At 33.1% G+C, this 27,625-nt stretch overlaps 7 protein-coding genes across 14 annotated transcripts; 4 read left to right on the top strand and 3 right to left on the bottom strand.

Moving 5' to 3' along the window:
• The first annotated feature begins 99 nt into the window (after window positions 1–99).
• Window positions 100–2,646, top strand: LOC128884162 (uncharacterized). The gene is made up of 2 exons (XM_054137283.1): window positions 100–291; window positions 350–2,646. Exon 2 carries the CDS (start codon window positions 702–704, stop codon window positions 2,295–2,297), a length of 1,596 nt encoding a protein of 531 aa, XP_053993258.1. The 5' UTR covers window positions 100–291; window positions 350–701; the 3' UTR covers window positions 2,298–2,646.
• On the bottom strand, window positions 2,490–6,980 carry LOC128884456 (glutamine--tRNA ligase-like). Its single transcript, XM_054137887.1, has 12 exons — window positions 5,653–6,980; window positions 5,365–5,547; window positions 5,171–5,312; window positions 4,819–5,084; window positions 4,655–4,757; window positions 4,379–4,594; window positions 3,590–4,320; window positions 3,439–3,530; window positions 3,359–3,386; window positions 3,208–3,304; window positions 3,102–3,155; window positions 2,490–3,053 (listed from the first exon to the last, which is right to left on the bottom strand). The coding sequence occupies exons 1-7, from the start codon at window positions 6,978–6,980 to the stop codon at window positions 4,198–4,200; spliced, it is 2,361 nt and encodes a 786-aa protein (XP_053993862.1). The 3' UTR covers window positions 2,490–3,053; window positions 3,102–3,155; window positions 3,208–3,304; window positions 3,359–3,386; window positions 3,439–3,530; window positions 3,590–4,197.
• Window positions 6,981–7,137: 157 nt separating this feature from the next.
• On the bottom strand, window positions 7,138–9,756 carry LOC128883642 (chaperone protein DnaK-like). Its single transcript, XM_054136218.1, has 4 exons — window positions 9,121–9,756; window positions 8,029–8,837; window positions 7,469–7,981; window positions 7,138–7,397 (listed from the first exon to the last, which is right to left on the bottom strand). Exons 1-4 carry the CDS (start codon window positions 9,701–9,703, stop codon window positions 7,329–7,331), a joined length of 1,974 nt encoding a protein of 657 aa, XP_053992193.1. The 5' UTR covers window positions 9,704–9,756; the 3' UTR covers window positions 7,138–7,328.
• Window positions 9,757–10,093: 337 nt separating this feature from the next.
• Window positions 10,094–11,946, top strand: LOC128883678 (tRNA N(3)-methylcytidine methyltransferase METTL6-like). Of its 4 annotated transcripts, none has more exons than XM_054136294.1 (10): window positions 10,099–10,431; window positions 10,488–10,574; window positions 10,629–10,675; window positions 10,727–10,922; window positions 10,986–11,143; window positions 11,206–11,250; window positions 11,303–11,419; window positions 11,481–11,628; window positions 11,692–11,746; window positions 11,805–11,946. In XM_054136294.1, exons 1-10 carry the CDS (start codon window positions 10,329–10,331, stop codon window positions 11,890–11,892), a joined length of 1,044 nt encoding a protein of 347 aa, XP_053992269.1. In that variant the 5' UTR covers window positions 10,099–10,328; the 3' UTR covers window positions 11,893–11,946. The 4 variants fall into 4 exon arrangements, with proteins under 4 accessions (XP_053992267.1, XP_053992269.1, XP_053992266.1 ...); XM_054136295.1 differs by having other exon boundaries at window positions 10,101–10,431; window positions 10,501–10,574; XM_054136292.1 differs by having other exon boundaries at window positions 10,094–10,431; window positions 10,488–10,675; window positions 11,695–11,746.
• Window positions 11,947–12,199: 253 nt separating this feature from the next.
• On the bottom strand, window positions 12,200–14,073 carry LOC128884450 (uncharacterized). Of its 5 annotated transcripts, none has more exons than XM_054137880.1 (12): window positions 14,046–14,073; window positions 13,877–13,953; window positions 13,782–13,822; window positions 13,601–13,726; window positions 13,482–13,555; window positions 13,288–13,425; window positions 13,217–13,235; window positions 13,084–13,167; window positions 12,926–13,046; window positions 12,555–12,723; window positions 12,399–12,496; window positions 12,200–12,341 (listed from the first exon to the last, which is right to left on the bottom strand). In XM_054137880.1, exons 2-10 carry the CDS (start codon window positions 13,938–13,940, stop codon window positions 12,716–12,718), a joined length of 675 nt encoding a protein of 224 aa, XP_053993855.1. In that variant the 5' UTR covers window positions 13,941–13,953; window positions 14,046–14,073; the 3' UTR covers window positions 12,200–12,341; window positions 12,399–12,496; window positions 12,555–12,715. The 5 variants fall into 5 exon arrangements, with proteins under 5 accessions (XP_053993855.1, XP_053993856.1, XP_053993854.1 ...); XM_054137881.1 differs by lacking the exon at window positions 14,046–14,073 and having other exon boundaries at window positions 12,555–12,617; window positions 12,661–12,723; window positions 13,877–14,011; XM_054137879.1 differs by lacking the exon at window positions 14,046–14,073 and having other exon boundaries at window positions 13,877–14,011.
• A 6,877-nt stretch (window positions 14,074–20,950) lies between these two features.
• LOC128884256 (uncharacterized) lies at window positions 20,951–26,714 on the top strand. Its single transcript, XM_054137511.1, has 12 exons — window positions 20,951–21,077; window positions 21,153–21,731; window positions 21,796–21,905; window positions 21,970–22,066; window positions 22,125–22,394; window positions 22,701–23,043; window positions 23,091–23,780; window positions 23,833–24,279; window positions 24,333–24,671; window positions 24,735–25,536; window positions 25,643–25,959; window positions 26,031–26,714. The coding sequence occupies exons 5-12, from the start codon at window positions 22,255–22,257 to the stop codon at window positions 26,511–26,513; spliced, it is 3,561 nt and encodes a 1,186-aa protein (XP_053993486.1). The 5' UTR covers window positions 20,951–21,077; window positions 21,153–21,731; window positions 21,796–21,905; window positions 21,970–22,066; window positions 22,125–22,254; the 3' UTR covers window positions 26,514–26,714.
• An 86-nt stretch (window positions 26,715–26,800) lies between these two features.
• On the top strand, window positions 26,801–27,487 carry LOC128884258 (60S ribosomal protein L37a-like). Its single transcript, XM_054137513.1, has 3 exons — window positions 26,801–26,901; window positions 26,966–27,076; window positions 27,136–27,487. Exons 1-3 carry the CDS (start codon window positions 26,881–26,883, stop codon window positions 27,286–27,288), a joined length of 285 nt encoding a protein of 94 aa, XP_053993488.1. The 5' UTR covers window positions 26,801–26,880; the 3' UTR covers window positions 27,289–27,487.
• The last annotated feature ends 138 nt before the right edge of the window (window positions 27,488–27,625 follow it).

The following is a 27,625-nucleotide window of genomic DNA, read 5'->3' as shown; positions in this document are numbered from 1 at the left end:
ACGTTCAACCATTTTTTTTTTGTGATTGTACGCTGATTATTTTATTTTTATAGAAATTTTCTACAATTTTTGAAAACCTCTGATAAATAGATCTTTTTTTTTTCACGCCGAGATGAAACTGTTTTTTCTATAACAAGTGATTTATCATTACCATTATTTTTCATTTCTATTTGTGAGTCTTGTTTGTCAAGAAGTGTATCACAACATTCTTTCTTGTGCAAACTTGTTATGTTTAAAAATTATTTATTTGACAAAGATAACCAGTGGAAGAATATTTTTATCTTAACAAAAGTAAAGTGTTATCATAATACATTCCTCTGTTAATTCTTGGTTTTTGCGTGTTTTATAGATATTTTAGTAATAATTGCTAAAAAAAACTTAGCGTCAAACAGTTTTAAATTAGTCAATTCAACAAAGTGTTTTATGTGTGGTAGGAATAGAGAGACATCGAAAAGTGCATGCTTCAGTGAGTCGCCGTAGTGTCGTAATATTTTGTTGATTAACATTCATTACTAAACAATTTTCTTTTTTTTTTAATTTTTAAATAAAAATTCCTACTTTCAACCGTATAATAGAAATTTTTTTTCAATGACTTATAAATCGAAAGAAAAGTAAGAATAATATTATTCCGGTATACTATTAAGTAATTATATTTAAAAAAATTATTCATTTCAAGTAGCTATTTATAGAAAGTAAAGTTCATGATTCAACAACAAGTTTTGCACGAGTCGGATTATTGGGTACCTGGGCGAGGAAATCTTTTGCGACAACGTTATGAAATAGCCATTCTTGTAGCAACTGCCTTGTATGCCCCTTTACTTTTTGCAGTCCAACACTTTATGAAAAATCGAAAACCGTTTCAGCTAAAAGGGCTGTATTTTACATGGAATGTGATGCTCTCTTGCCTTTCTGGTTTAGGTGTTTCTATTTTTATCATCTATGATCCTTTATGCTTAACAATAATGAACTTATCTGAAGCTGAAACTCATCCATATGTACGAGCTTGCATAAGCATTTTTTCACTAACTAAAGCCATTGAATTCGGTGATAGTTTTTTATTGGTTTTAAAAAAAAAACCACTACGCTTTCTTCATGTGTATCATCATTTAACAGTCACATTATATTGCTGGCATGCTTTGAAAGTTTCCGCGTCGTTTGGTCATCTTTTTGCTTTCATCAATCTAACCATTCACAGTTTCATGTATCTTTATTTTGCCATCGCTACTTTGTATCCTCGACATCGTTTTTTAGTGACCGTAAGTTCTTATATTACCGTCTGTCAAACAACACAAATGTTTGTGGGGATGTACCTATCATTTCGTGTTTTGTTCCGAGCTTCTAAAGGTTCCATGGTACCAGCAACATTAGAACAAGAAAATGCCTTATTTGCACTTTTACTTTATACTTCCTACGCCTATTTATTTATATTATTTTATGTGGAACGTTATATAAAAAATGCTCGTCCTGTCATGGTTTTCGTGGTCATTACGCTTCATTTAGGAGGTATAGCCGGTGCAATCTTTGCTTGGAATCATCCGAATCGTTGCCGAATTTTCGCCGAAATTGTATTCGGTTATTCTCTTACCGCAGTTTCTGTGCATTTATGTTGTCATTCTTTTCCTCGTATGATTCAATCACCTAATTTTCTGTCACTTTTAGTACGATCTGAAATGCCTAAAAATTTTAAAGAAATAAAGGAATCTTTAAAAGAAAACAATATTCGTACAATAAGCAAGCAAGTGGTGTCAACAGAATCTCAAGTGCAATCTTGTTCTACCAGTGATACTCAATTCAGTAGTATGTCAAATCAGTTAACCTACAGTAGAGAACAAGAGAAAGAAAAGAAGCAAGTGTGTCAAGATCTTTGTTACGAGGATAAGCGTGTTTACGATAAGTCAATATCAACTACCATTTCATCAACGTGTAGCGGTATTAAACAAAGAGGCCCTGTACGACAAACGTTAGTATTATTTAATGCATGGGTTCTGGCAGCATTAGAAAAGTACCAAGAGAAAATGCCGACCGATTATTCTGATGTGTACAAGACAAAATCACATACATCGTTACCACAGCGTTCTGGGCTTTTGAAATACTCTGCAATATCATGGCTTCAATTAAAAACTCAGGACATCCTTCCAATTACAGATAATCCTTTTATTTTCTTTACAGCATCTCTTTTAATACCCGCCATGTATGGATTTCTAGCCCATGGTAATGTTCTTCTAGGCCTGCTTGTTCATGGTTGTCTTCGTTGGGTTATTGAGTTATACACAACGGGTGTTCTCGTCTGTAGCTGATCAAGTCAAATGCAAGTAGTTTTCCCTTTATGAATTCATTTAAAAATAAAACATGGTTTAAAAAAGAATTTTGTTTTTAGTTTCACTATTTCTTAACTTTAAAGAGATTTTCTTGTAATAACTTTATATAATATCTTTAGATTTGTTTCTTTTACCGACCAAAAATATATCATTTAAATTATCGGCTTCTCATTCCAAGCAACGGGTTTTGTTTTATGCAAAGTATAAAGTGATCTTTTTAATACAAATGTGTCTTTTTTTTTTTAAATGTGTTTTTTTTTATTGAAATTGATTATTGAAGTGAGAGAAATAATGAAAAAAAAAAAACTAAATACACTTAATTATTTTATGTTTAACAGAGATTTCATAAAAACATATTAATAACCCTTTGAATTGAGTAAAAGAACTGTTGAAGTGTGAAGGAAATTTTAGTAATTGGTTGAATAAAATTAGACGAACAATACATGAGATAAAGAATTTATTCAATTTTTTTTTTAAGAATTTAAACCGTACCTCGTTAAAAGAAAACATTTCAAAGACCTTAAAAATACTTTTTCTTTTACTAGAGGCTTACTATAAAAAAAATAATGTGACGTCAATATTTAACGTTACGGCCATGTTTCCTCACTCAACTTATATAAGGTAAAAAAATTAAGAAAATCGAGCGATTAATGACCTTTGCAATATATTCCTTATTGAATTTTCAAAAAACGTTTTTGACACCTAACATGAATCCAGTAGAAAAAGAAGCAACACCTAAGAAAAGAACCGTGAATGGATGTGAAACTATGATAAAAGAATTACTTGGTAATCCATGAGACAAAAACGTTATAACACGATTTCTTAAGTCGTTAAGATCTAAAGAGGTTTGAAATAAATTCTTCCAATAAAAGTTTCTTAAAAAGCATACCATGAATGTTAACTTGTCCATCGTTATTGATATCGGACAATTCATATAAACGTTGCTGAATTTTTTCGCGGTGTGTCGTTATAAAACCGTAATATTCCTGTGAAAGTATTGGTTATAAAAACAAAGCATTCTTTGAATTTTACTTTTTTACCAGTAGTTGAATAAAAATGAAAAAGGATCTTAAAATACACAAACAAATTCAGTACTCAAAAAAAAAAGTGGATGCGTTACCCTAAGAAAAAAGCAATGAACTTTAAAGTGCAGTATAAAGCATATCCAGAGCAGAAACCAAAAATTAATCCAGTAAGTATTTGGAATGTTAACTAAAATTCCACACAAGTTTTCGTGGGTTAAAAAAGGAACAACATGATTTTTGTCTTACGGATCGTGGGGGCTTATAAGTCACATCTTGTTTATTTTGCTCGACTAAAGGTTGAATTAATACATTTTCAGATATTTTTTTCAAAAAAGGACTAGTCATGTTTTGAGAGGTTTCCATAGTATGACGCCTTGATTTTTTGTTAATTAATTATGAGCTTTTCTTTTCCATACGAATTAAAAAAAAGGCTTACAGTATCTTTGCATGCGTTTGTGTAACAAACACAAAAAAAAAGCTTATGTACTACTAAAGAAATAAAGTCTTTACTGTACTAATTAAAAGAATGCATTCACTATACACATTGAATGAGAAGTTTTTTTAAAAGGAGTTTTCGCAATGGTTTGATGTCAAATAAGTCGTGTGGAAAACAATAGTTCAATATAACAGTTTGTACGAACAATGAAGAAGCAAAGTTTGCTTGTCAAAAACCAAAATATGTGAATGACTTCGTTTTTTTCATGACTGCTAACGAATACTAATAACTCTAGAAAAGTGTTAATCGAGTCAGTTTTTTGAATATTCTATGTATCCAAATAATTTCAAGAAAAAAAAATATCAATTAGCGTTTAGAAAAGCTTTTCATTCTTTAAAAGTCTCGGTAATTAATTGTTTTATGACACTATTTCCTGCGTTGATAGGGTGACTTTCTTCTGTGCTTTAAGTAAACGTTTTTCTTTTTTTTCCTTACGTTCTAAAGCAACTTTTTCTCGAAACGCTTTCTCATTTGCTTTTTTCTAAATGAGTTTGAAAATGAAACAGCTAAAAAACCAAATGATTCTTTATTAAATTTACCTGTGCTGGAGCACAGTTGGCTTCATTTAAAATACTATACGTATCTGTTAATGCCACAGTAAGATTCATAATAGGATGATCTTCGGTTGAATCATAATCAGGGACAAAAAATCCAACGCGCTCAAATTGATAGTAACAGGGAGTGGTCGTTGTATTTAATGCTTTATAAGGATGCACTGAGGATTTTAAACATGTGTGTCCTTTACCATTGAGAATCTAAGGGATCAAATAGTAAGAAATCATCTATTTAAATCAAACATTATATTTTTTTCAAACCTCAAGAGACTTTTTATTAACACAGTCTTCAATTTCCATACCCTCTGGTATATTATACGGTGTTGGTGTTGTGAAAAGATATGAATATTTTCGTAGCTCCACACTACCAGAGCCACATATTCAAATAAGAACTTATAATCTATTGTTTCTCAAATAAAAACTACTTGATAGCGTCATAAGTGGAGACCCAATGTAAAGTGCCTTTAACTTTTCGAGATAATGAAGGACACACACCTCCTTTTGTTAAGGGGTCATATGTACAGTACACTTCAATAACGTTTCCTAAAGCGTCGCATTTATAATCATGGCACTTAATCCAGTAAGCGTGTCTCAATCGAACTTCCACATTAGGACTTAAACGATGGTATTTGTCACAAGGAGATATCATAAAGTCACTTTGCTCAATGTATAACTCTCGATTGAAATGGATCTACACAGTCACCATAATACAATCAAAAACTATAGAAAACAATAAAAAGAAAGTCTGGAATGGTTTAAATAAAACAAAGTGCGAACCTCATAAACACCAAGACTTTCATTTTCAGGATGATTCCGGCAAACAAGTGTTTCTACGTCATTTTCAGGAAAATTCGTGATAATAACTTTAAGTGGCTGTGTGACAACACTGCGACGTAACGCGATAGGATGAAGTGCTGTTCTATTAAAAAAGAAAGATAAAAATTGAATAGAAAAGATTCCCACTTGCTTACGTGACACATAATTCCAAATAATCAAATGATTGCGTCGTTTCACGTTTCGCTACACCAATTTTCTCACAAAAATCCCGAATGGCCTCAGGAGGATACCCTTTTCGTCGTAATCCCGAAATAGTGGGTAAACGTGGATCATCCCAACCTGTGACATATTTCCCTTCCACCAGTGCCAAAAGTTTTCTGTAGAAGAAAAATAAAAAAAGTACAAATGAAAAGGAGTTAAACGAAAACATATTTTCAGGAATAAATGAAATTAAGATATGTTTTTTAAAAAGGTTGGAGTACCTTTTACTCATAACAGTATACGTGCAATTCAATCGAGCGAATTCGATTTGGCAAGTTTTAAAAATATTTAATTTTTCTTGAAACCAGTTATAAAGTGGTTTTCGGTCCTCGAATTCCAATGTGCATAAGGAATGCGTGATGCGTTCAATACTATCACTTTGACCATGCGCGAAATCATACATGGGATATATACACCAATTGTTTTGAGTTCGAGGATGACAATGGTAACGAATTCGATAAAGTATAGGATCACGCATGGTAAGATTTCCATGAGCCATGTCAATTTTTGCACGTAAAATACACTTTCCTTCTGGAAATTCACCATTTTTCATTCTTGAGAAAAGTTGTAAATTTTCTTCCACAGATCGATTCCGATATATTGAATCAATCCCCGGTGTAAATAGATCCCCTCTATTTTTTTTTAATTCTTCTTCCGATTGATCATCGACATAAGCTAATTCTTTCTTTATAAGATCAATAGCCCATTCATATAATTGATCGAAATAATCAGAAGTGTAGTAAAGGTGCTGACCATAATTGCCTCCTAACCATTGAACATCTTTTTGAATTGATTCAATATAGTCTAAATTTTCCTTTGTAGGATTGGTGTCATCAAATCGTAAATGACACACGCCGCCAAAATCTTTAGCTAATCCAAAATTTAAACAAATTGATTTGGCGTGTCCTAAATGTAAAAATCCATTAGGTTCAGGGGGAAATCGCGTTACAATAGTCTTATGTTTTCCTTGTTTTAAATCGTTCTCTATAATGGTACGTATAAAGTTCTTTTGAACACTTGTTTGAGAGGCTGTTTCGAGTAATGAGTGACCAAAAAGTAAGGGTTTCAAAGATTTATCCAAAGTTGTAAGCCATTGATGAAGTTGAGGTGAATTGATTAGATTTCGTTTTTCATAAAAACGATAGTAAAACAATAAATCAATACAAGTTAACCCGTTTTGTTGTATTAAAAACGGTATATTGTTTGTAGTCGTTCGTAGCAAAGTGTTAAAAAGTTGTAACAAGTCCTCTGAGTTCTTTAAAAGGCTACATTGAAGAAGAACTTCTTCGACATGTACTTTTTCTTTTAGCGTTAAACACGTCCATTCTTTCAATGGCAGTAACAATTTGCCGTTATTCAAAAGTAAACGTAAAGCGTTATAGTATGTTGTTTCGACGGAAGATTTATCGATAAAGGTAATAATCACATTATCACCAGGTTGTTTTGTTACAGGAAACAAAATAGTTTCAATATAACGCTTTGGAATAAGACGCAAAAGTTCCGGCAAAAAAGGAAATATGAAACAATTCTTCTCACAAGAATTCGTCATTGCTGAATTCGTGATATTCTACCAAAGTCTTTAGCAAAACCATATCATTAGAATCTGAAAAATCAGTACCACTTCAGATTTTATTCCTTAAAAAAAGACATACTCGGCGTTACGAATTGACTCACCATTGTGTAACTTTTTTTTTTTAATCAGCATCTTTATTCTAGTTTTAGTACGCAATTTAAAGTTCATGTATGTACGTGTTATTACATAAAAAAAAAGAAAATTATTGTGCAAAATTGTCTCAACACAATTCATTAATAAAAGCTTTTCTCGAATAAGCTTTAAGAAGAATTTTATTAAAATCCTACCTTGTACTTAATGGACTTTATACATGCAATTGATTTTTTATGCGTTAGGATTTGTATCGGCGGTTTCTGTGTTGCTCGTATTTTGTTCGTTATTACTAGGATTCGACTACAAATAGAAATACAGTAGCAACGAATGAAAGGTTAAGATTAAAAAACTACTTCAACTGTGACATTTACCTGCGTTGAGTACGCAGCAGATGAAACTTTCCAAGAGCACTGTTGAAGCTCATTGACAGCCGCTTTAATCTTTTCTCCGTCATCGGTCGATAAAACATTTTGCAAATTTTTCAACTTTTCTTCAAGTTCAGTTTTGTGTTCTGTTGTTATTTTATCATGTAAATCTTGTAATTGTGTTTCAACGGTATACTGTAAAGCTTCAGCTTCATTCTTAACAACAGCTGTTTCTTTTTTCTTATTATCTTGTTCTCGGTATGTTTCTGCTTCTTTGATCATAGTTTCAACTTCTTGTTGCGACAAACCTCCAGATGATTGTATTGTAATTGTTTGTTTTTTATTTGCTGCTTTATCAACAGCAGAAACGTTCATAATACCGTTAGCATCAATATCAAAAGTCACTTCAATTTGAGGAACGCCACGAGGTGCTGGTGGAATTCCAACTAAATCAAATTGACCCAATAATTTGTTTTCTGAAGCCATTTCCCTTTCTCCTTGAAATACACGAATACCAACCTACAAAAATTTTTAAAGTGGTTTGAAACATACACTAGCATAATTACTTGTGTTTGATTATTTGCGGCAGTTGAAAAAATTTGAGATTTTTTTGTGGGTACAGTTGTATTACGCTGAATAAGTCGGGTAAAAACACCTCCAAGCGTTTCAATACCGAGGGATAACGGTGTGACATCTAAAAGAAGTAAATCTTTAATTTCTCCTTTCAAAACACCTCCTTGAATTGCAGCACCCATTGCAACAGCTTCATCTGGGTTGACGGCTTTTAAAGGTTCTCGACCGAAAATTTCTTTTACTAAGGATTCAACACGAGGCATGCGCGTCATACCACCCACTAATAAAACGTCTGACACATCTGTTTTTTTGATACCAGCGTCCACAATACATTTTTCACAAGGGGCCTTCGTTTGCATTAAAAGCTCATTAACAAGTTCTTCTAATTTAGCTTTACTTAATTTGATTTGTAGATGCTTGGGTCCTGAAGCGTCCGCTGTAATAAACGGAAGATTTATTTCAGTTTGAGGTTTTGACGACAATTCTATTTTAGCAGTTTCTGCTGCTTCTCTTAAACGTTGTAAAGCAAGTTTATCTTGCTTTAAATCTATACCACAAGATTTTTTAAATTCACTTATGAGGTAATTCAGTATTTTTTGGTCAAAATCTTCTCCTCCTAATGACGTATTACCATTGGTTGCTTTCACCTCAAAGACGCCACCAAGAATTTCAAGAATTGAGATATCAAATGTACCACCGCCTAAATCATAAACAGCAAGTGTTTTCCCATCTCCGCGATCTAATCCAAAGGCAAGCGCTGCCGCTGTCGGTTCATTGATAATACGAAGAACATCCAAACCAGCTAAAAAAAAAAAAAATGGATGTCAAGTGAATGCTTATTTCAGATATCAAATCAATTTTCATCCTATTTTTCTCCATTTGTAACATTAAAAAAAATGGATCTGACGTTTTGACAAGATGCTTGTCAACACATTGGATATGTTCATTTTTCATGAAACAAATAGAGAATATAAGACTAAGATCATGCTTTACAGTCATCATGCGCGTATATAAAATGTACAAGTCTATTTTGACTTTGCAAATATAGAAATTATTACATGCAAACTAAAGAAAACATATTGTACCTATTTTTCCTGCATCTTTAGTAGCTTGGCGTTGTGAATCATTAAAATGAGCAGGCACCGTTATAACAGCTTGACGAACATTACGACCCAGGTACGATTCGGCTGTGTTCTTCATTTTTTCTAAAATAAAAGCCCCAATTTGGCTTGGGGAGTATGTTTTGTTAAAGGCTTTAATCCACGCGTCACCATTCGGCGCTGCAACAATTTTATAAGGTAAAATACCCATTTCCTTTTTTGTCGCATTTTCATCATAACGACGCCCTATGAAACGTTTCGTTGCAAATACTGTGTTTTCTGGGTTTGTCACCGCTTGACGTTTCGCTGTTATACCAACTAATCTTTGTCCATCCTCAGTAAATGCAACGATAGAAGGAGTAGTACGAGCTCCCTCGGAATTCTCTAAAACCTTCGCTTTAGAACCTTCTAAGATGGCAATACAAGAATTCGTTGTTCCTAAATCAATTCCTACAATATCATTGATGAATCTTGACTGGTTTTGTGCTGTGCTCATACACGCCTTTGCGATACGGCGTGTTATACATGGCACGATACCCATCGTTTTCGATATCGTTTGTGATAACATGGATTTTATTCAAAACTTCGACAGATACGGTAAGGCAAAAAAATTATATTCTACAAGCTATAGGAATGTATTTTTTCCTACTACGATAGAACAAAAATTCTGCCCCAACAGCATGTTTGCTAAAGAAGGCATCCTACGAACGAAATTCAAATACACCGTTGACTTTGTAGAGACGTTTTCAATAGATGCGTGACTCGAGTTTTTCTATAACATATAATTACCTTTTTAAAAAACTGCAACGTGTTAAATTAATGGGTTCAACACTTTATTAAAAACAGTTTTGCACATCACAAATTGAATAGCATGCGCCAAATGTCATGTTAATTTCTTTTAAAATCTAACGTTTAAAAAGAATATTTGACATTTAAGAAAATGGTTTATTGAAAAAGTGTTTTTTAAAAAGTTGTTTATTCATTAAGAAAGAACAAGAAGTTATTTGACTTTAAAAAAGTAAACTCGACATGTCTTTGGACGTTGTTTTCAATCAAATGTCTGATGTTACTGAGTGCAAATCTCTCCTTGCCGGATCAGTTCTTGCTATAAAAAAAAACTTGTTGACTTACAAGTACACTTTTTCAGTAAAATAAAAGCTTCGGTAGTGGCATCATTACGTCAAATAAAGGTTATGGAAAAACCTGTTATTACTGAAACCGAAGATGATCAGAAAATCGCTGAATCTATTAATGATAATTCCATATTAAAACCTGGTGTACTTTTAGCCGATAATGGTACTTGTGTAGAATCTTTTCATTATCTTTTAACAAATATAATGACACTGTGTAAGTTTCTACCTATAGTGTCACACCCAATATGATTAGTGAAGCTCGTCAAGTCATTCAAAATGATAAAACGATTCCCATTTTTTGGAGAGGTAAAATTAAAAGAAACATGTTTCAAATTCAAACATTTTATTACGTCAAACCAGATAAGTATGAAAGGGAAATATGTAAAAATTGGAATTTATTTTTTAAGGTCGGCTATTTGTTCTTTAGTCATAATTTTTTTTACTTTTCTTGCGAATAGAGGAATAAGAATAACTTTTTTAAAGACCGACTGTGGATTCAACATGAATTCACAGATTTGACAGTGCCAAAAACCTGCAGTCCAAATAGTCAACAGAAGCTTTGCACATCTACACAGTGTCAACACTGCTCATCGACATGTTTTATTCTTGATGTTGGGTGTGGAGTTGGCAACGCTATAATTCCAATATTAGAAAGTATATTTTAAAAGAAACAACAAGAACCCTTGATTTAGTTGTCTCATCCTATTCTTTTGTCAGAAAACCCACAAGCCCATGCCTCATGTTTCGATTGTTCTCCCTATGCAATTGAATTATTGAAAAAAAGATGGTCTTCTATTGTGTCTAATTATACCGCTACGTGCGACTCAGACAAAAGCAGTTCACAAAACAATCTTTTACAAAATTCAACCTCCCCTGTATGTTTTTTATAGAAGAACATGCTAATTTCATATTGTTTATTTCCTACGTTTTGCCTCAGTCACTAGGGACCCTTTTTTGTGCTGAAGCATTTGACATTCTGAGTGTATGAAGAAAATGCACTGCGTTCCAATAAATTTTGTTGTAAAATATTACAGGGACCAATACCTCAGCATTTTTACTTACCAGTGGGCACAGACTATGTTTTGTTACTGTTTGTTCTTTCGGCACTCCCACCGACTTCTTTTCATACCGTCCTTAATACAATTAAAAATGTAACCGTTTTCAAAATTTGAAACAAAATTCTCTACCAATATTTTTTTTCAATTAAAAAAGGTCGTACGCCCCGGAGGTATAATATTTTTTCGTGATTATGCTTTATTTGATATGACACAAATACGATTTGCAAAGTCTAAACAAGCTCAATTAAGATCTAATTTTTATGTTCGCCAGGATAGCACCTTAGCTTACTACTTTACACGAGGTAATGGTTTCAAGAACCTTTAGTGTAACAACATCCAAAAAAAAAATTTTTTAATCTTGCTAGAAGAAGTTTTCAACTTATTTTGTAACGATGGAAATTTTGAATGTCTAGAAAACACGTAGAGATCAGTACCTTTATTCGGTGCCAGTCATTTGTAATCTATATTGTGCTTGCAGATATATATTAAAACAAATGAAAAATCGAAAAACGGAGCAAGTTTTAAAACGTATTTGGATACAAGCCAAATTTAAAAAAAAAAATTAACACATATTTATGATTTTCCTCTTGTATGTAGCATTCAACCGTTTAGTTTAGTTAATGTTACGAAAAAAAAGTGTCGTTTAAATACATACGCTGTTACGAACCTTATTAACATTTGGTCGCAAGCTTATCTTTTAAATATAAAAAAATGTAATAAAAATGATAAAACCGCTGTTTTTTTTATCATTTTTTAAATTTTATAAAAAAAATGTTTTTTTTTTTATAAACTGAGGGTTTACAAAAAAATTATATATTAAAAAAATTACCAAATTTCGTATAGTCAATTAATTGATTTGTTTTTAATTAAAATATTTTGTGTTGAGTTTTTAAACAGCAAGCAAATACGATGTTTGTGACGATGGTCCTATGTGATTCTGATGACGTGGTGTGTTATATCCGATAGAAGGAACCTGTGTAGTAATCTTAACGTTAGAAAAACGTTTTAAAATAATCTATTGCTCAAACAGCTGATTAAAAAAAAGGGTTGAGACAAATTTGAAAATGGTTACTTGATGAAGGATTTCCAAGCAACACGTCCACAAAACGCAACCCGTGCCAATGATTATCAATTGTCTCCCATGTGATTTAAGAAATCCAAAAATTGAATCTATTTTTAAATTCCTTGTTTGAATTGCAAAGTATAAAAAACAAACCAAAATTTTTACCTTTTATAGAAAAGCGACCTTGTAGAATATTCTCGATTTCACGTTCCGCATCCGATTCTAAATCTTCGATAGATTCGTCATAACTTCCCTTAAAATTTTTTATTACAGATGTTAAAGAGTCCTTAGTTCCTTCAAATTTTATAGGGGAAACTTTGGAGGGTTCAGTTTCCTGAAAAAAACGTATGCATAAAAAGAATTGTCTTTTGACATCAAGAAATAAACTACTATTGTCGCAATTTGTAGAATGACTACATTACCGTATCTCCTACATACAATAACACATCAAAATATCATTCATGCTATCATGTCCATCATAATATGTTTTCTTTGGTAATTATTGTTCGGCTAAAACAAAAATAATATGACATTACCTGTTAAAGGAAAATTTTCCTCTATTTTTCTTAGAATGAGTGATAGTGTTTTAAACAATTCGCTTTGTTTAATTTCAAAATTTTCATTTTTTCGAATGGTTTGTACCTTAACAACATACGACTTTCCTTCAGTTTTGCGCATTGTTAACAAATGTTACCAATTTTTTAGTGGATGTGTCCGGACTACAAACACTCAAAAAATTTTGTAATAATTCGGGATATTCGGGTTCAGTAAAAATAGGCTGAAAATTCAATGGTTCATAATCGAAATAGTGCAATATTAATAAATACCTCTAAAGCATTGTCACACCTAGAACGAGAATGTCAAACATATACACCTCTTGTTTTTTTTGAAGGCTAACCTTATTGAGGTGATTGGCTTATCTTTCAATGGATTATATAAAATAGCAAAATGTTTACCACAGCTAGAAAGGAATGGAGCGTGTGTAAGCTCTTTCGACCCATCTTCATTTGGCGCATTAGAAACTTTCTCTAAAACACTAAGTAATTTTGTAATGATAATGAATAATAAAAATCTGTAGCTTGCGTAGTCTACGTTTCAAGAAATAATTCAGGATATTGCATCTCAACTGTGTCCTGTCCATTTTGATGGTCACTTGCAAGAAAAATCTGCGTATCATCATAAAAAAAACAAACAAAAAAAAAAAGCAGTACTGTTACAAGAAGGGGCTTAGAAACATGATCGTTGCACTGATGCACTCGTGTAATGTATAATGTATTTAAATTAGTAATAAGTTTAAGTTGTTCCCCAGAGTCAAGAAAATGATATGGATCGCATAACTTAATGACAAACACAAACTAGAACACTGTCTTTTTTGTGGATTGTCTCACGTACGAAAAATTGTGTTGTTTGGAACGGTAAACCGCATTCCTTCCCTGATTTATTATAACATGAGAGTTGTTAGGTTTTATATTAAAACTTGACATTACCGTTTATGCGTGGATCGGGTACATTGTTGGCCATGCCATTTAAGGATTTTTGTTTTAAAGTCATGGTAAAGTTTACACTAATACAAAATGAAAATACAGAACATAGAAAAAAAGTTTTTTTTTTGTACCACTCCATTGGTATGACTAAAGTATATAAAGATAAGTTTACTTTTTTTTCCGTCGGGAGTTACAGTTAATAAACTAAATTTTATTACGTCATTTATCGTTTATACATCTAGTAACAGTTCATTAATTTTTATATAGTCTTTTCTTAAAATGGAAACTAGTCAGCCAGTTAACTAGTAGTTTGTTGGATATTATAAAATTTTTACTATAAATAGTTTTTTTTTGCAAGAAAATTCTTGTGTACTTTATTCAACCAGTGAAAGGTATTGGATAATTCCACTTTTAAATTTTATTAAATTCCTGAGTGTTTTAAGAATCTCAAAAGAATATTGATGAATGACAAAGCTCAAAGTCTGTTAGCAAGTCGAGTTACGTTGAATGATGAGTATAAAAAGTCAAGAGCTCTGCAAACGCAGTCAAAACTGTCTATCAGAACTATGTAGTTTTAGACTAAAAGGGTGGGCGTCACTGAAAAGTAATAATTTACTTGATAAAGCTATAACCTAAAGTAAGAATGGCCGATTCTGGCTGCATTTGGGGGTGTCGCCGATTTGAAGTGTTGTACCGTGATGTGGTTATTCCTTTATTGCGTCGGTCGGAGTTTGAACGGCATAACATGAAAAACTTTGCTGGTAATAATTTTCATGAACATTCTCATCTTCTAAATAATAAAAACCAGAGAAACTCTTTAAAAGAAACTATGGATAGCAAAATATGTCACGTTGATGTGAATGCACCAAAACCTATAGAGTCAGACTCGGATAACAAACAATTAACGCCAAAGTTTTCAAAAAGCAAGGTTGTTAGTCACTCAGGTACTATCGACGATTCAATATCTTTTTCATCATTTGAAGAATTTGACATTTGGAAATCCGAATCAATTCAGTCCTTATGGTCTTCACTATTCGATCAAGCACACTATTTTGTGCGGGTTTTAGGTCATTGTGCCGATCCTAAGGTGGCTGATATAAAGCAATCTACAGATTGCGCGTCGAAAAATTATAAGTCAAATGTCTCTTCTAAAATTAGCGATTGTAGGGATGAAAATTTTGATATTAATCAGTTTAAGGATTTTTTAGAGACGCATTATTCCCATTTTTTGAAAGTTCCTCTTGATGGATTATCAAATGAAGAACGTGCTATGGATACACCATCCGTGTATATTTCTGAAACAGAGCATGAAAAAAATGTTTTTTCAACTCTCAACTCTCCTAATTGTATTGCAATACGACAGGATAATCTTATTTTTTTGATTGATTCTTTTAGTTCAAAAATAAACTTAAGTCAAATCGAATGTTTACATCTTATTGCGTCAACCATCCAAGCATTAAACAACGATATTCCTCCAGCTCTTAATTTAGAACACTGCTGTGTGCGCACAATACCTGGAGTGCAGGAACAACAACAACAACAACAACAATTTATAAAAAGTTCATCCCAATCATCCCTTAGTTTATCGTCTCTAGGAGTTGTTGTTATTGAGATAGCGTGTGCCCGGTTTCGAAGAGAACAGCTGCATCATTTATTATGTTTACAGGAGCTAGCCGTGGTATGTAATTTGAAAAAGAAAAAAAAAAAGCAAAACTGAGTAATTGTATTTCCAAATATGTAAAGTATTTTTAAAAACTTCTTTAAATTTTTTTTTTAAAAGGATATTTATCCTCTTGACCATGCTGGAGTAGAAGATATAAAATCTATTGGCATTGTTTCATTGTCTTTTTTTAAGAAAATTTTACCCTTAGGATTTTTTGAAAATGCTTTTGCTGCTCTTAAGGTATTTAAGACGAATTAATTAAACTAGAGTAATTTTTGTTTTTATTTAACACTAAAGTTTTTAATGCTTGAATCAACACGACAAAAAGCACAGTTTCTTAATGGAGAACAAGATAAAACCGATAATACACTGAAATCTTCAGAGTGGTTAGATCGAGTTTGGTCACGACGCTTAGCTGAGGTTTTAATCCGTTTGTTAATTATTCTATGCGCTCGTTTCCATCCACTTCCTTCTGTTGTTTTAAACGTCATGGAGCTATTAGAAGGGTCAGCATTTGAAGAACAGGCTATTAGGGTGTGTTGTTAAATCGTGTAATGAGTATTAGTATAATTTTTTTGGTAGAAAATACGTGACTCGAATTACTTTAAGACTCATGAGCGACGCAGTACATCTATCACATCTAGAGATTTTGATTTAGCTTCTTTACAAGACAAGAATAATAAGAATTTGAATACTAACAATGAGGATATATCTTCTGATCTGATGAATTACGATGATAATTCCCCAAATGTAAAACGTGATCCAATACTTCATCGTTGTGACATATGTGAATTGCACCCTGCTCATTTTTTTTTGTTGCTAACATATTTTAGATGACAAATATGCTCACTCTTTTATTTTTGGATATAGTAAATCCGGACGTTCTTAAATGGGAAGTATCCAAAATGACAGTTATAGAAGATTCAGTCAGTGTTCAGGATGTTGGTATTGAAACGTTAAAACTTTTAATAGAAGGAACTTTTTCTAGAGGGTTATCAAACAATTCATCGCTTATAAAAAAAGCTATCGATGACGATATTGAAGCGGTATGCTTTTTCGAAAGTGACTTTCTCTTCTATTGTTTATTATTTCATTAGATCTGGATGAATTCAACAATGCATGGGCAGCTTATTAGTTTTGCTGTATCTGTTGGATATGTGAAGCCATCAGGTATTATTTTTTGAAATAAAAAACAACACATTAACTAATACTTTAGATTTGCAAAAACTGCAGTTAGGATTATCTTCTGCCTGGAATATTTTTCAGGTTTTGAAGGAACAATTTTTAGGTATAAGAAAAATACGACTATGTCTATGTTGAGGTTTATGTAATATTTTTTAATAGATGGTTTAGGAGGAACTTCTCCGTTATCAAAAATTGCGATTCAAACAGTTCACTCGCTTGTATCTCAAGTTGTACTTCCTTTAAATGTACAGTGGTCTGGTCATATAATGGCAATAGAAAAAATGACTCGTCACGCATCCCAAAAAGCAAAGTCGTCAAATAGCAGAAATCTGGGATTGTCGTCACCTCTTTGTACCACAGTACTTAAATTCTGAATGTTTACTTGATAAAAAATATTTTAAATTTGCTTTTAGAATTTGTTCAAAAATTTATCTTGTTTAGAACCTGTCATTTCATTAATTAATCGTATCTGTTATTTACTTCCTACTGCAATACCCTCTTATGCACCAATTTTATTTGGGTTGATTGACTCGTTTCCTTGGATAGAGTTCACTTCAGTTTCCTCTCATGAACTTCTTTCCAACAACAATGAATCGTTAATGCCGTACAACAGCAAGCGTTCTTATAGTGTAACAGAAAGTATTGCTTTTGGATCGGAACTTTGCGAAGTGAACGAAGATAGAAAAATTATTGATGAAGAAATACCTTGTATGACAGGTATGGTTTGTCCTGTTGATGTATCTCGTTCGATTAACTATTACCAACATGGAAACGATGGAACATTCAACGGAAGGGACATAGAACCAAAATCTAAAAATTCTTATTTAAATAATTCAAACCAGTCTTTTATCTCAAAAAGAAGCGTTGAGGTTGAAATTCGTGATGACGATTTTCATTTCCTACTGCCGCTATTTATTGAGGTTGTTGATCTAGCTGCAACCATTTGTGCGTTCGGTCATCGAACTACAGCGGTTCAAATCGCTACTAAACTAACAAGCCAACCAAGTTTATTGGGGTTTTTCATACCTCATACAGCTGATCGTTTACAAAGCCTATTTATGCTGACTGATTCAGGACAACTTCAGCGACAATTAGTTTCTGTGTTTCAAAAAAGGCGTAGTGAATATTTGTTACGGCAACGAGGAAAGAATGATGTACCGTACTCTCGGTCCAGTTTATCACTTATTGCAACTAACTTTTTCGATGAGCAAGGAGATATTGAAGAAGGAGAAGCAAATTTACAAGCAATGATTGATCAAATAATTGCATCAATTTTATCATCGACGACAGCTATGTTTCGTTTCTTTGTTGCGTCTTTATCACCTAGGTTATTTCTAACACGTCCTTCTCCACCCCCATTGCTGCCTCATACTGGAATCAACGCGTTAATGCACACAAAATTACTTAATTGGTCTTATCATATATTAGAAACGCAATCTCGATTTTCGCTGGGTATGATGGAATTAAGTAGTGTGTTGAACGGCTTCAATTTGCTACATTTAAAAGCATTTGTTTTGGACGGCCTTGCGGGAAGTCTGGAAACTAATGATGCGGCAGCCGCTCGACTTTTGACGGCCTTCGTTCAAATATTGCCAACTCTTAATGAAGATCTTGTTTACATGAGAAATTTGGCTACCAATGGGGTTATAAAAGATTCACCTCTTGATAATACTGATGTGACTTTGAGTTACTCGGAGTCTAATAATCTCATTGAGAAAATGACAACGCCTTCTACATCTGTAAACGAGATGAAGAATACAGTCAATTATATTTCAAGCGATAATATCAACACTGAAAAACATAAAAATTTAAATTCTACATTACCTAACCATTATGAAACATCGCTCCCTAATTCTAAGTTCATACAATCTATGAGTAAAGAACTACTTGGTCGTTTATCTACATCCTTAATGACTTATATTACATCTGTCTTATTTCGTCTTGGGTATCGAAAAAGGTACAACACACTTATTTTTGAAGATGATACTTTAGATGAGAGTAAAAATGAAACATCAAGTAAAACGGAAACTGGGTCTATTGATACTACATTTAATATTCCGCCTAAAAACATTATGTTGCACAATCAAAGGTGTTCACCTCCGTTCAAATTACGTAGTACTATGGGTACTTTGCCAACGCTAACCTACTACGTTGTTTATAATATCTTTCCACTGCTTGAAACAACTAAATTAAATCCTGTAGAAAACTTCCAAAATTTGTCTTTTGAGCCTTTACCAAAAACTACCTCTCTTCTCCCATCGGGTTACTACTGGCGGTTAGCGGTAGTTACCTTAAAGTTCATCCGTTGTATTTTACGCGGTCCGCTGCCACTTTTAAATCAACCAGAAATTGATTTTATTTTGCGTGAATCGTTTGTTGACCATCCTGGTATTGAGGAAGGTGTTCAAGCTACAACGTGGCTCATGCGATTTTTTCTAACGCATAATTCTGATTTACTTGACGCTATTGTTCGCCCCGCACATATTGCATGGCGTCATTTAATTAATCCTTGGGATTTGATTGAATCCTCTGCTAACACGGCGAAATTGCAAACTGTTGAAACAACAATCGATATTTTAATAATTTTATTTCAAAGAGATATACTATTTCTTTACTGGTGGAGGCATTTACGTAGAACTTCTGTATTAGGTACTGTTTTTTTTTGACGAAATAAAAATTATTTGTTTAAATGTAGGAAATTTTCCCAACACATCTCAATGGCAATTCGTTGCTGGTATGTAATATATTTATTTGGTTAAAGTCAGGTATAAAATAACTTTTTTTGTGTGAAATGATAAGAAACCGCTCCTATTCACGTTAATTTTCTAAGAAGTTCTCCAAACAATGGAGTGTCGCAATCTTCTTTGTCGCTTGGTTATTTTAATTTTTTACTTGAGATTGTATCCAGCGAACGACACGCTAATTTACGAAAATTATCCATTTATCTTATAATTCAACTGAATAAAAGGGATCCAGTTGCGATTTCAGCTTTTTTAAATCATGTACTGTGTCTTTTAACTTTTTTCTTCACTTTTCATCGTGTTGTATTCAGTCAACGTCACGTGTGGAGACACTTCAATCGGCCCTTGCCACAATGTTACGGGATATTGAATTAGAGAACATTGAGCAGATTGAGTTTCTTGATTCGCTAGGTCTCCTGAAGAATTCTGGTAGAATTCGTTTATTATATTTTGTCGACATTAATCAATTGCATTTAGATTTTCCAAATATTGATTCTCCAGATATTTTATTAGATTCATGCTTTGTTATTGAAAGTTTGCCCGGAAAAAGTGGTACTGTTTTTTTGGTTTTCATATTGTCCTAAACGTTGCCACTGACGGCTTCTTGAAGAAATTGAGCGGTAAAATTTTTCGTTTTTTTCAGATAATGCAACTTTAGAGGCTCGTCTACGCGATTCCCTCTCTGTTTGGGATGCTTCTCAAGGATTAGAGCTTTCACGGTTCAATCAGGAAATTTCCAGTACCAACTTACCTGCTTTGATAATTACTACTCAAGAGGATTTTGATTTTTCTCATTGTAAAACTAAAGATTCAAGTTGAGATGAATTTTTAACTCTAAACGCTGCAGATTCATTAAATACCACAGATGGCAAGCAATCTTTAGGCTACATTGCATCCTTATTAATGAGGTATCGAGGTGCTTCTTCGATTATTCTATCGAATCGTACTGAACTTCCCATTCATTCTAAGTTAGAGGTATTGCTATATTGCTAGGCGGTGCCACTAGTCTCAGAGTGTAATAAAAATTAATTCACTTGGTTATTTATGCATTATAACCATTTGATAACTTTTATATGTTTTTATATATATTTACGAAAACAAAATATTAAATTCTAATTATAAAACTAACTTTTTATTTGAATTCCTTGTCTACAGAAACGAATTTTGATGGCTGAAAAAATTGCTGTGACATCGTCAGATACAGCAGCGTGGAATGTTGCTATGAATTGTTTCGATGACATTCCACCCGCGTACCTTCGATGGATTGCGTATTCTGTTCCTCAATCCTCAGTAATGTTTCAATAAAAAATGATTCTTCATCATACTCTTTTAGATGCTTCTATTACCTCCCTTGCCCTATTTAATTCCAGACATTGGAGCAAAATTTGTTTCACAAAATAGCGAACAAGAAATGAGTAGAACAGATCTTTTTGAGATGGCCTGTTTAGCGTTATCGGAAGGTTGTTGCTCTTCCGTTGAGGACCCTACCAAAAAGGATACGGTTCCTGAGAGAAGTAAAAAACAAAATAATAAACCACTATCGTTGCTTGCGGAGATAATATATGATGGTTCACATTCAACATCGCGGTTAACAGTCCTTTACTTTTTTGTGGAGGTGAGATTTTTCATGTTTCATGTTACGTCGTTTTTTTTATTTATGTTAAACAATTTTTTGTGTTACCTATTTTAGGGTTTGAAAGATGCAATGCGCGCGTCGGTGGCATGTGACGAAGATGAATGTGAAACTATTCCAACAGTGTTTCAGCTGTTGGGATTCGTTCGCGCATCAGACTCTGGTATTCTCAATGGAAGTAACAGTTTAAAAAAAAATAATAATTACACTACATTTTTACCATTACCATTTATAACGTCTCCTTTTATGTCACCTGATGACGCAGCCGATTCACAAACCAATGTGGTGAATCACTGGATAAACAATTCCATGATTCTTTTTGATTCATTAGCCCTTATTGTAGAAAATGTTAATTTATGGATAAATGAGGTTCCAGGATGCACTGATGAGGATACAGAAAGCTTTAACAAACGTCTTGAGTCAGCCTCTGTTCCACCAGATGTTTTTTTAGTACACGATGCATTAACCAATCCCGCAAGTTACTCCAATGTGCTACAAGAACTTTATCAAGATGGGCACGTAACATTGGCGAGCTTAGAAATTTTCTGCCTTTTGTTGTCCTATGCCCCAACATCTGACGCTATGCTTTACATACTATTCGTAAGGTTGCCTCACCGCCATGCTATTCTCTACCAAGTACTTAATTTTTTTTATTATGCATATTGAAAAATGACTTGTTCTGTGCATCGAATGATTGTAGCTGTTAACAACAAAGTGGGAAACTCCGCCTTCTATATTATTCTCAGTGCGAAAATTACTGTGTGCGTCTTGGATGCAACTTATTAGTTTAGAAGCGCACCTTTGCACTAGGTATGTTAATGTTTATTATTAGAACATAACATGACTTTCAAGTACTTTATTCTTAATATGTTAGCTACATGGCGCATACACGCGAAAAAGCTCCTGATTGGTTAGTGATAAATTATCCTGATTACATTTTAAAAGCTCGGTTGACTGCACTACAAAATCAAGTATCGTTTTTTGTTAGTTTTTTTTTCGAAATATCTGCACATCGTAAAATGTAAACAGTGTGTGCAAATGACGGAAGGACTTTGGGCATTAGTACAAGCTCCACTTAGTACTGCGGTAATGCTTGAAAATCCTTTAAATTGCTTGATATTTTAAAAAAAAATGTTATCTTTCGTAGATTAGAAATGATATGTCATCTCAAGCGACGTGTTTTTCGCAAGGAATACCCCCAATTTTATCATGCGTTCTTGTTCATTTAGCGTCTTCTGAGTCGTTTGCTGTAGCTCAAGACACTAGCGTTTGGAAATCATTGAAAAACGATGCTTTCAGGTATTAGTGTTTGATAAAAATTGTACAACAGTAGTTTAGTGCTCTTATAAAATTAAAGTATATAGTGTTCATTTTTAGTAACTCATAAAACATATATTACTGTTTACTACATAAAGAATTTTTTTTATATTACTCCAAATTCTAGTTTGTTTCTTTAAATGCAATCTTACATCTTAAACCTTTCTATTTCGCAACAACAGAAAAAGACAATTTTTTTTTGGAGCATTATTTGCGGTTAACGTACTTTAGTCTACTGTAGCACAATTTAGATTCATACATAAAAGCTATTATGAATATGTGTTACAGGTTTTGCACTTCTACTTTAGGATATATGAATCCGTCTAATACTTGTTCCAAAGACAATAGTGGAAACATAAAACGACATAGTTTTCAGGAGTTCGCAACGTTAATGCTACATCCGTACCAAGTGCTACTTATTTCTAAATTTTTTTTTAAAAACCACAAGGACGAGGCTAAATTAAAACCTTTGAATTATTGTATGGATTTCAATTATCGATCCCTATCGGTATTCACTGCGCAACGTTTACTGGCTCGTTTCGCTGAGTTGTTTTCTGTATCTTTAAATTTAATTGTTATTGACTTGCACAATTCAAGAGTATTTTGTGTGGATGATACAATAGAAAAAACTGTAAGCTTTTCGGTAATACCCACAATTGTTAATTGCTCTTCTTTTAGTTTGGTGCTTTAAATAGTCCACAAGAAATTTTTACAACATGTTTATCCCACTGTCTGGATTATCTAGGCTCACTTTCATTAAAAAAAGAACGAAGTCGTTATTGTTTAATGTCTATAGTTGGTAGCCTTTTTAATGTGCTACTGACACTAATAACTTCTTCTCCTTTTTCGGAAAATGCATTGGATGAATCAAGCTTTCTTACCTTGTACAGCGAAGATATATATTCAGAAGACAAATACTTGGAACAAAGTGTTTGTTTAGACCGTGCATTACTGAAAAGCTTGCTTCAGAAAATTATTCATTTGTGTGTTTTGGGAAAACATGACCAACAAAATTTTCAAGCAAATGAACTTCGTTCACTGACTCAACATGACAGCGGTTATTTGGATAGTGATGCTCAAAACAACTTTGGTTCTCTTCAAACAACAAAAAAAGAACTTGATCAAATTTTGAGACTTAGATTATACGTTGCAATCTTACAAATTTTTTGGTTAGCCAAAATATCGTTTGAACGTGAGACGCCTACAACGTTATTACTTGGAGTGGACATTCCTCAGAGTACAATTGATTTTTTTTTAAAGCAATTACAAAAAGACTTGTTATTTTTGGAAGCAACACCTATGACTTTGCTTGAAAAAAAAACACCACTCCTAACTAGATCATCACAGAACATGATTTTATGTAGTAACGTGCGTTTCTCAAATTTTTATTTTCTACTCAATGTATTTTTTTTTGTTATAGGATGTTAACTTGTTTTCTAAATTGTTCCCTGGTTTATGTACATATCCAGCGGAATCTTGTGTCCCTGTGCTTAAAATTTTTATTGAGTATCGAGCTGCACAAACAATTTCTGATGTTTTCTCAACTACAAATTCTTTATCCGAATCCAATTTGTTAACTGAGACACAAAATGAGTGTATTGCTGGTCATATGCTTTTACCGTCATCTCAGTGGACATTAAACTCTACAACCCTACAGGCTATCCAATTATGGATTTATCACGTCTTTGAGAATTTTAATGGTTTTAATCGAAATCACTGTGATCAGGTTATGCCTCTCGGCATCAGAAAATCCTCTGACTCTTTCTTAGACAACATCTTTTCCGAATGTATCACACGCCATTCAACGTTATGCACTTCTACTTCCGTTATGTGTTTAGCTTTATCTTTATTGCATGTTTTGATTAAAGTAATCACTAATTTGTTTAATTTTTTCCTCGAGTAATTTTTTTCTAAATTTAGAAACCAGCCATATGTGAAGCTTTATTAGCTAGTAGTATCCCTGTAAATCCTCCTGTCTATATGGTAACACAAGCAGCAGTTAATAATGTACCCTTAGCTTCAGTGTGTCGAACTGTCCTCTTGGCTGCTCCTTTTTTGCCTCGATTAAATGCTCCCTTTTCTTTAAAAGATTTCGGTTTTCCCACGTTCGCGGCATCAAATCAAGATATTGGTCGCATTACGAAATTACATGACGTTTTGAAAGAAACAAATGTTGCCTCATCCGTCATTCTTCTCTCACCGTACATGTTTATTATTGATAATGTTTTGACAAAAGTAAAACATTTACAAGTTTGTTTGGTACGTTATTATTTCTATTTTTTATTTATAACTTTAAGAGAAATCAATTTTTACATTTCTTAGACAGTTGAAATGTTAGATGAGGATGCACAAAAGACAACAACTACAGTTGAACGAGCTTCGTGGTATTTTTTCAAGTGGTGGCTTGCACGTGACCATCAGTTTAGTTCATGTTTCTCGTGTTATAATCAACTTGTTGAAGATCTTAAATGCGTATTGAAAGAAGATTTTTTTTTTAAATCCGAAAAACCATCAACAATGACATCTTCAACATATTTACTAACTACCGATACTTCTCATACCTACTTTGCCAATGAATGTCTCTCAACGTTTTTGCAGAACACTAACGCTACGAAACCGCGGACTCAATTGAAAACTTTATCATTTGAGGAGGACTCACAAATTGCAGCTCCTCAAGCAGACCTGCACAGTCGGTTTGCGTGCGCCGATCTTTTGCAAAAACGACTTAAAAATTTGTGTCTTATTCTTGTACTAACGTCGCATAGCTGGCTTCAGCTATTAACAACTGTTTCTGACGCGTTACTAATGCAAAGCCAAATAAAACATGTACCCCTATCAGCGAATGACAGAAACAGTCAGGAATCACGAATATTCCGTATTCCGCACGATGACGTTTTTCTAACACTGCAATTTCAAAGCCGCACCATTCAATCAGCTGTTTTAATTACGCAATTGTCAACATTTCAAAATTCACTTCAAATGACGTCTCTCAAAGGTCCTTTTCACAACGATGTTTCTCGAACACTTCTCTCTCCTTTTTCCTTTAAAATGTCCCACCTTGATATAATTCTCCCTTATATACAACAACGCCAGCAGTTTCTCGTAACAACTCTTCAAAGTGTAGGTACGTTTCCTAGTTTAAAACTTGTAATGATACTAAATATATTAACTTTCTGAAACAATGCATATTTTGCGTACCAGTATCTGTAATTTATTCTTGTCTGTAATAGAACGTGAATTCCTGATTGTCAAATTGCTTTTGCATCAAGTACCTATTGAAGAAAACAAAGATCAACAGATACAAGAACAAATTAAACGTTCTTTACTCGAAAGAGCACGTTCTCTTGTTGCTCTTTTAAATGCTACAATGTTAGGCTTACTTGTTAGTGTTCCTCTTGATTGCAAGAATTTTCAAAAAACCATCAAGGATATTGATGCTTTTTTATATTTACCACGAAGTAAACATCAAGAACAATTAGAAGAAAAGTCCAAGTCTTACATTTTTTTTGAAAAACATAATGCGCTTTACCAAAAGCAGGGTTCAACGGTAGTCTATTTGTGTTACTTGTGATTAAAGACCGAACATATTGTCATGGACTTGTTTATTTTATTTTCCAGGTTGCCTTCTATGTTCGTATTTTGTCTCTAGCAAGTGGAATGCTTATAAAAGGTCTTCAAATGATTTTGGATTTAGAAAAAATACCCATTAAATTATCAAATTTACCATTGAAAAAAACAACAACGACTTCAAACAGAAATCGTCAAAATTTTTACTCAGCAAATCAGATACCGAATTCCATACCGCTATCTTCTTCAAATTTAACAAAAGCTTTTAAAAGTGCGTTAGAACGTATCATCACAACGACGGATATAACACTAGGAAGCCCGATTCAGTCACAAGCATTGCATTTATGCGGTCGACTATGCGCAACGATTTCAAAATTAGAAGAGTTACCTGGATTTAACGGTGACGATATTACCGTATTAAGCAGAGCAAAACCCCATACACCTATTCCATTGAAGTTGTTACAGGGATCTTGTAAAATAGTCTGTACTCATTCTCTGACTCTTAATAATCTTTTTATGACGATTCACGATTGAATAAAGTAATTAAGAAATGATTTGCTAACAATATTAAAACATATATTTGTGTTCAAATGTATCATCGTATAGTAATAAAAAACATTAAGGAAATAAAAAGACAATAGTTTTCTTTTTCTTATTTATGTACATTGCGAACCATTACTTGAAGCAAAAATAATCGAACATCAAAATGTCTAATTTTAAAATTAAAAAGGAAAATTAGACACATAATCAGACCTTTTCGCCCAATTTATTCATAGCTTGGGACCTTCTTTATCTGTCTTTGACCCAATCAATCTTTCTTCTTACAAATACGAAAATTAGTTGTGGAAAACATATCTTTCCTTTTTGGTTGAACGCTACCGAGTATTTACACGTTTGAAGAATGTCAAAACGCACAAAGAAGGTAATTGGATGCAAGTCACTTGTCGTTTTGATTTATTTTTCATTTTTATTCCATTAATGTACAGGTAGGTGTTACTGGAAAGTATGGAACACGGTACGGTGCATCACTTCGTAAACAAGTGAAAAAGATTGAAATAAGTCAACATACTCGATATATGTGTCCTTTTTGCGGAAAGGTAACTAATTTTTGTTTTTGATCTTATCACTACATTTCCACATAACTTATTTTCTGTAGGTGTCAGTTCGTCAAGCTGTCGTTGGAATATGGTGCTGTCGAGGTTGCAACCGTAAGATGGCCGGGGGAGCATGGAGTTTAAGCACTCCAGCGGCAACGACAGCTCGTTCAACAGTTGCTCGTTTACGTAAGCAGCAGGAATCCCATGTTTGATTTAAATTTCTTACGAAACAAAAAAAAAATGTATGTCGTGCCCAATTTCGTTAAAATAATCCACTCAAATTTAGATTAAAACATTTTAACAATGTTTTCTTAAGTTTCTATTGACTATTGTACATGAAATTTTTTTAATATAATGTTAAATAATTAGTGTCACTGCAAAGGCATTACATTAAAGTTAAAAACAAAACAATTTGAGTAGACAGATTTGAAAAAATTTCGCAATCTGAAATAAAACGAGTTGTACATTGAAAGTCTCATACGTGTTCTTCTACAAGAAAACTTTTAATGCCAAAGGTGTTTTGTTCTCGTGATATTCAGTGGAAATGTA

This window comes from Hylaeus volcanicus, unplaced genomic scaffold (assembly GCF_026283585.1).
Source record: "Hylaeus volcanicus isolate JK05 unplaced genomic scaffold, UHH_iyHylVolc1.0_haploid 12237, whole genome shotgun sequence".
Taxonomy (NCBI): domain Eukaryota; kingdom Metazoa; phylum Arthropoda; class Insecta; order Hymenoptera; family Colletidae; genus Hylaeus; species Hylaeus volcanicus.
Note: the sequence above shows the minus strand (reverse complement) of the source record. Positions and strands in the feature narration are given on the sequence as shown.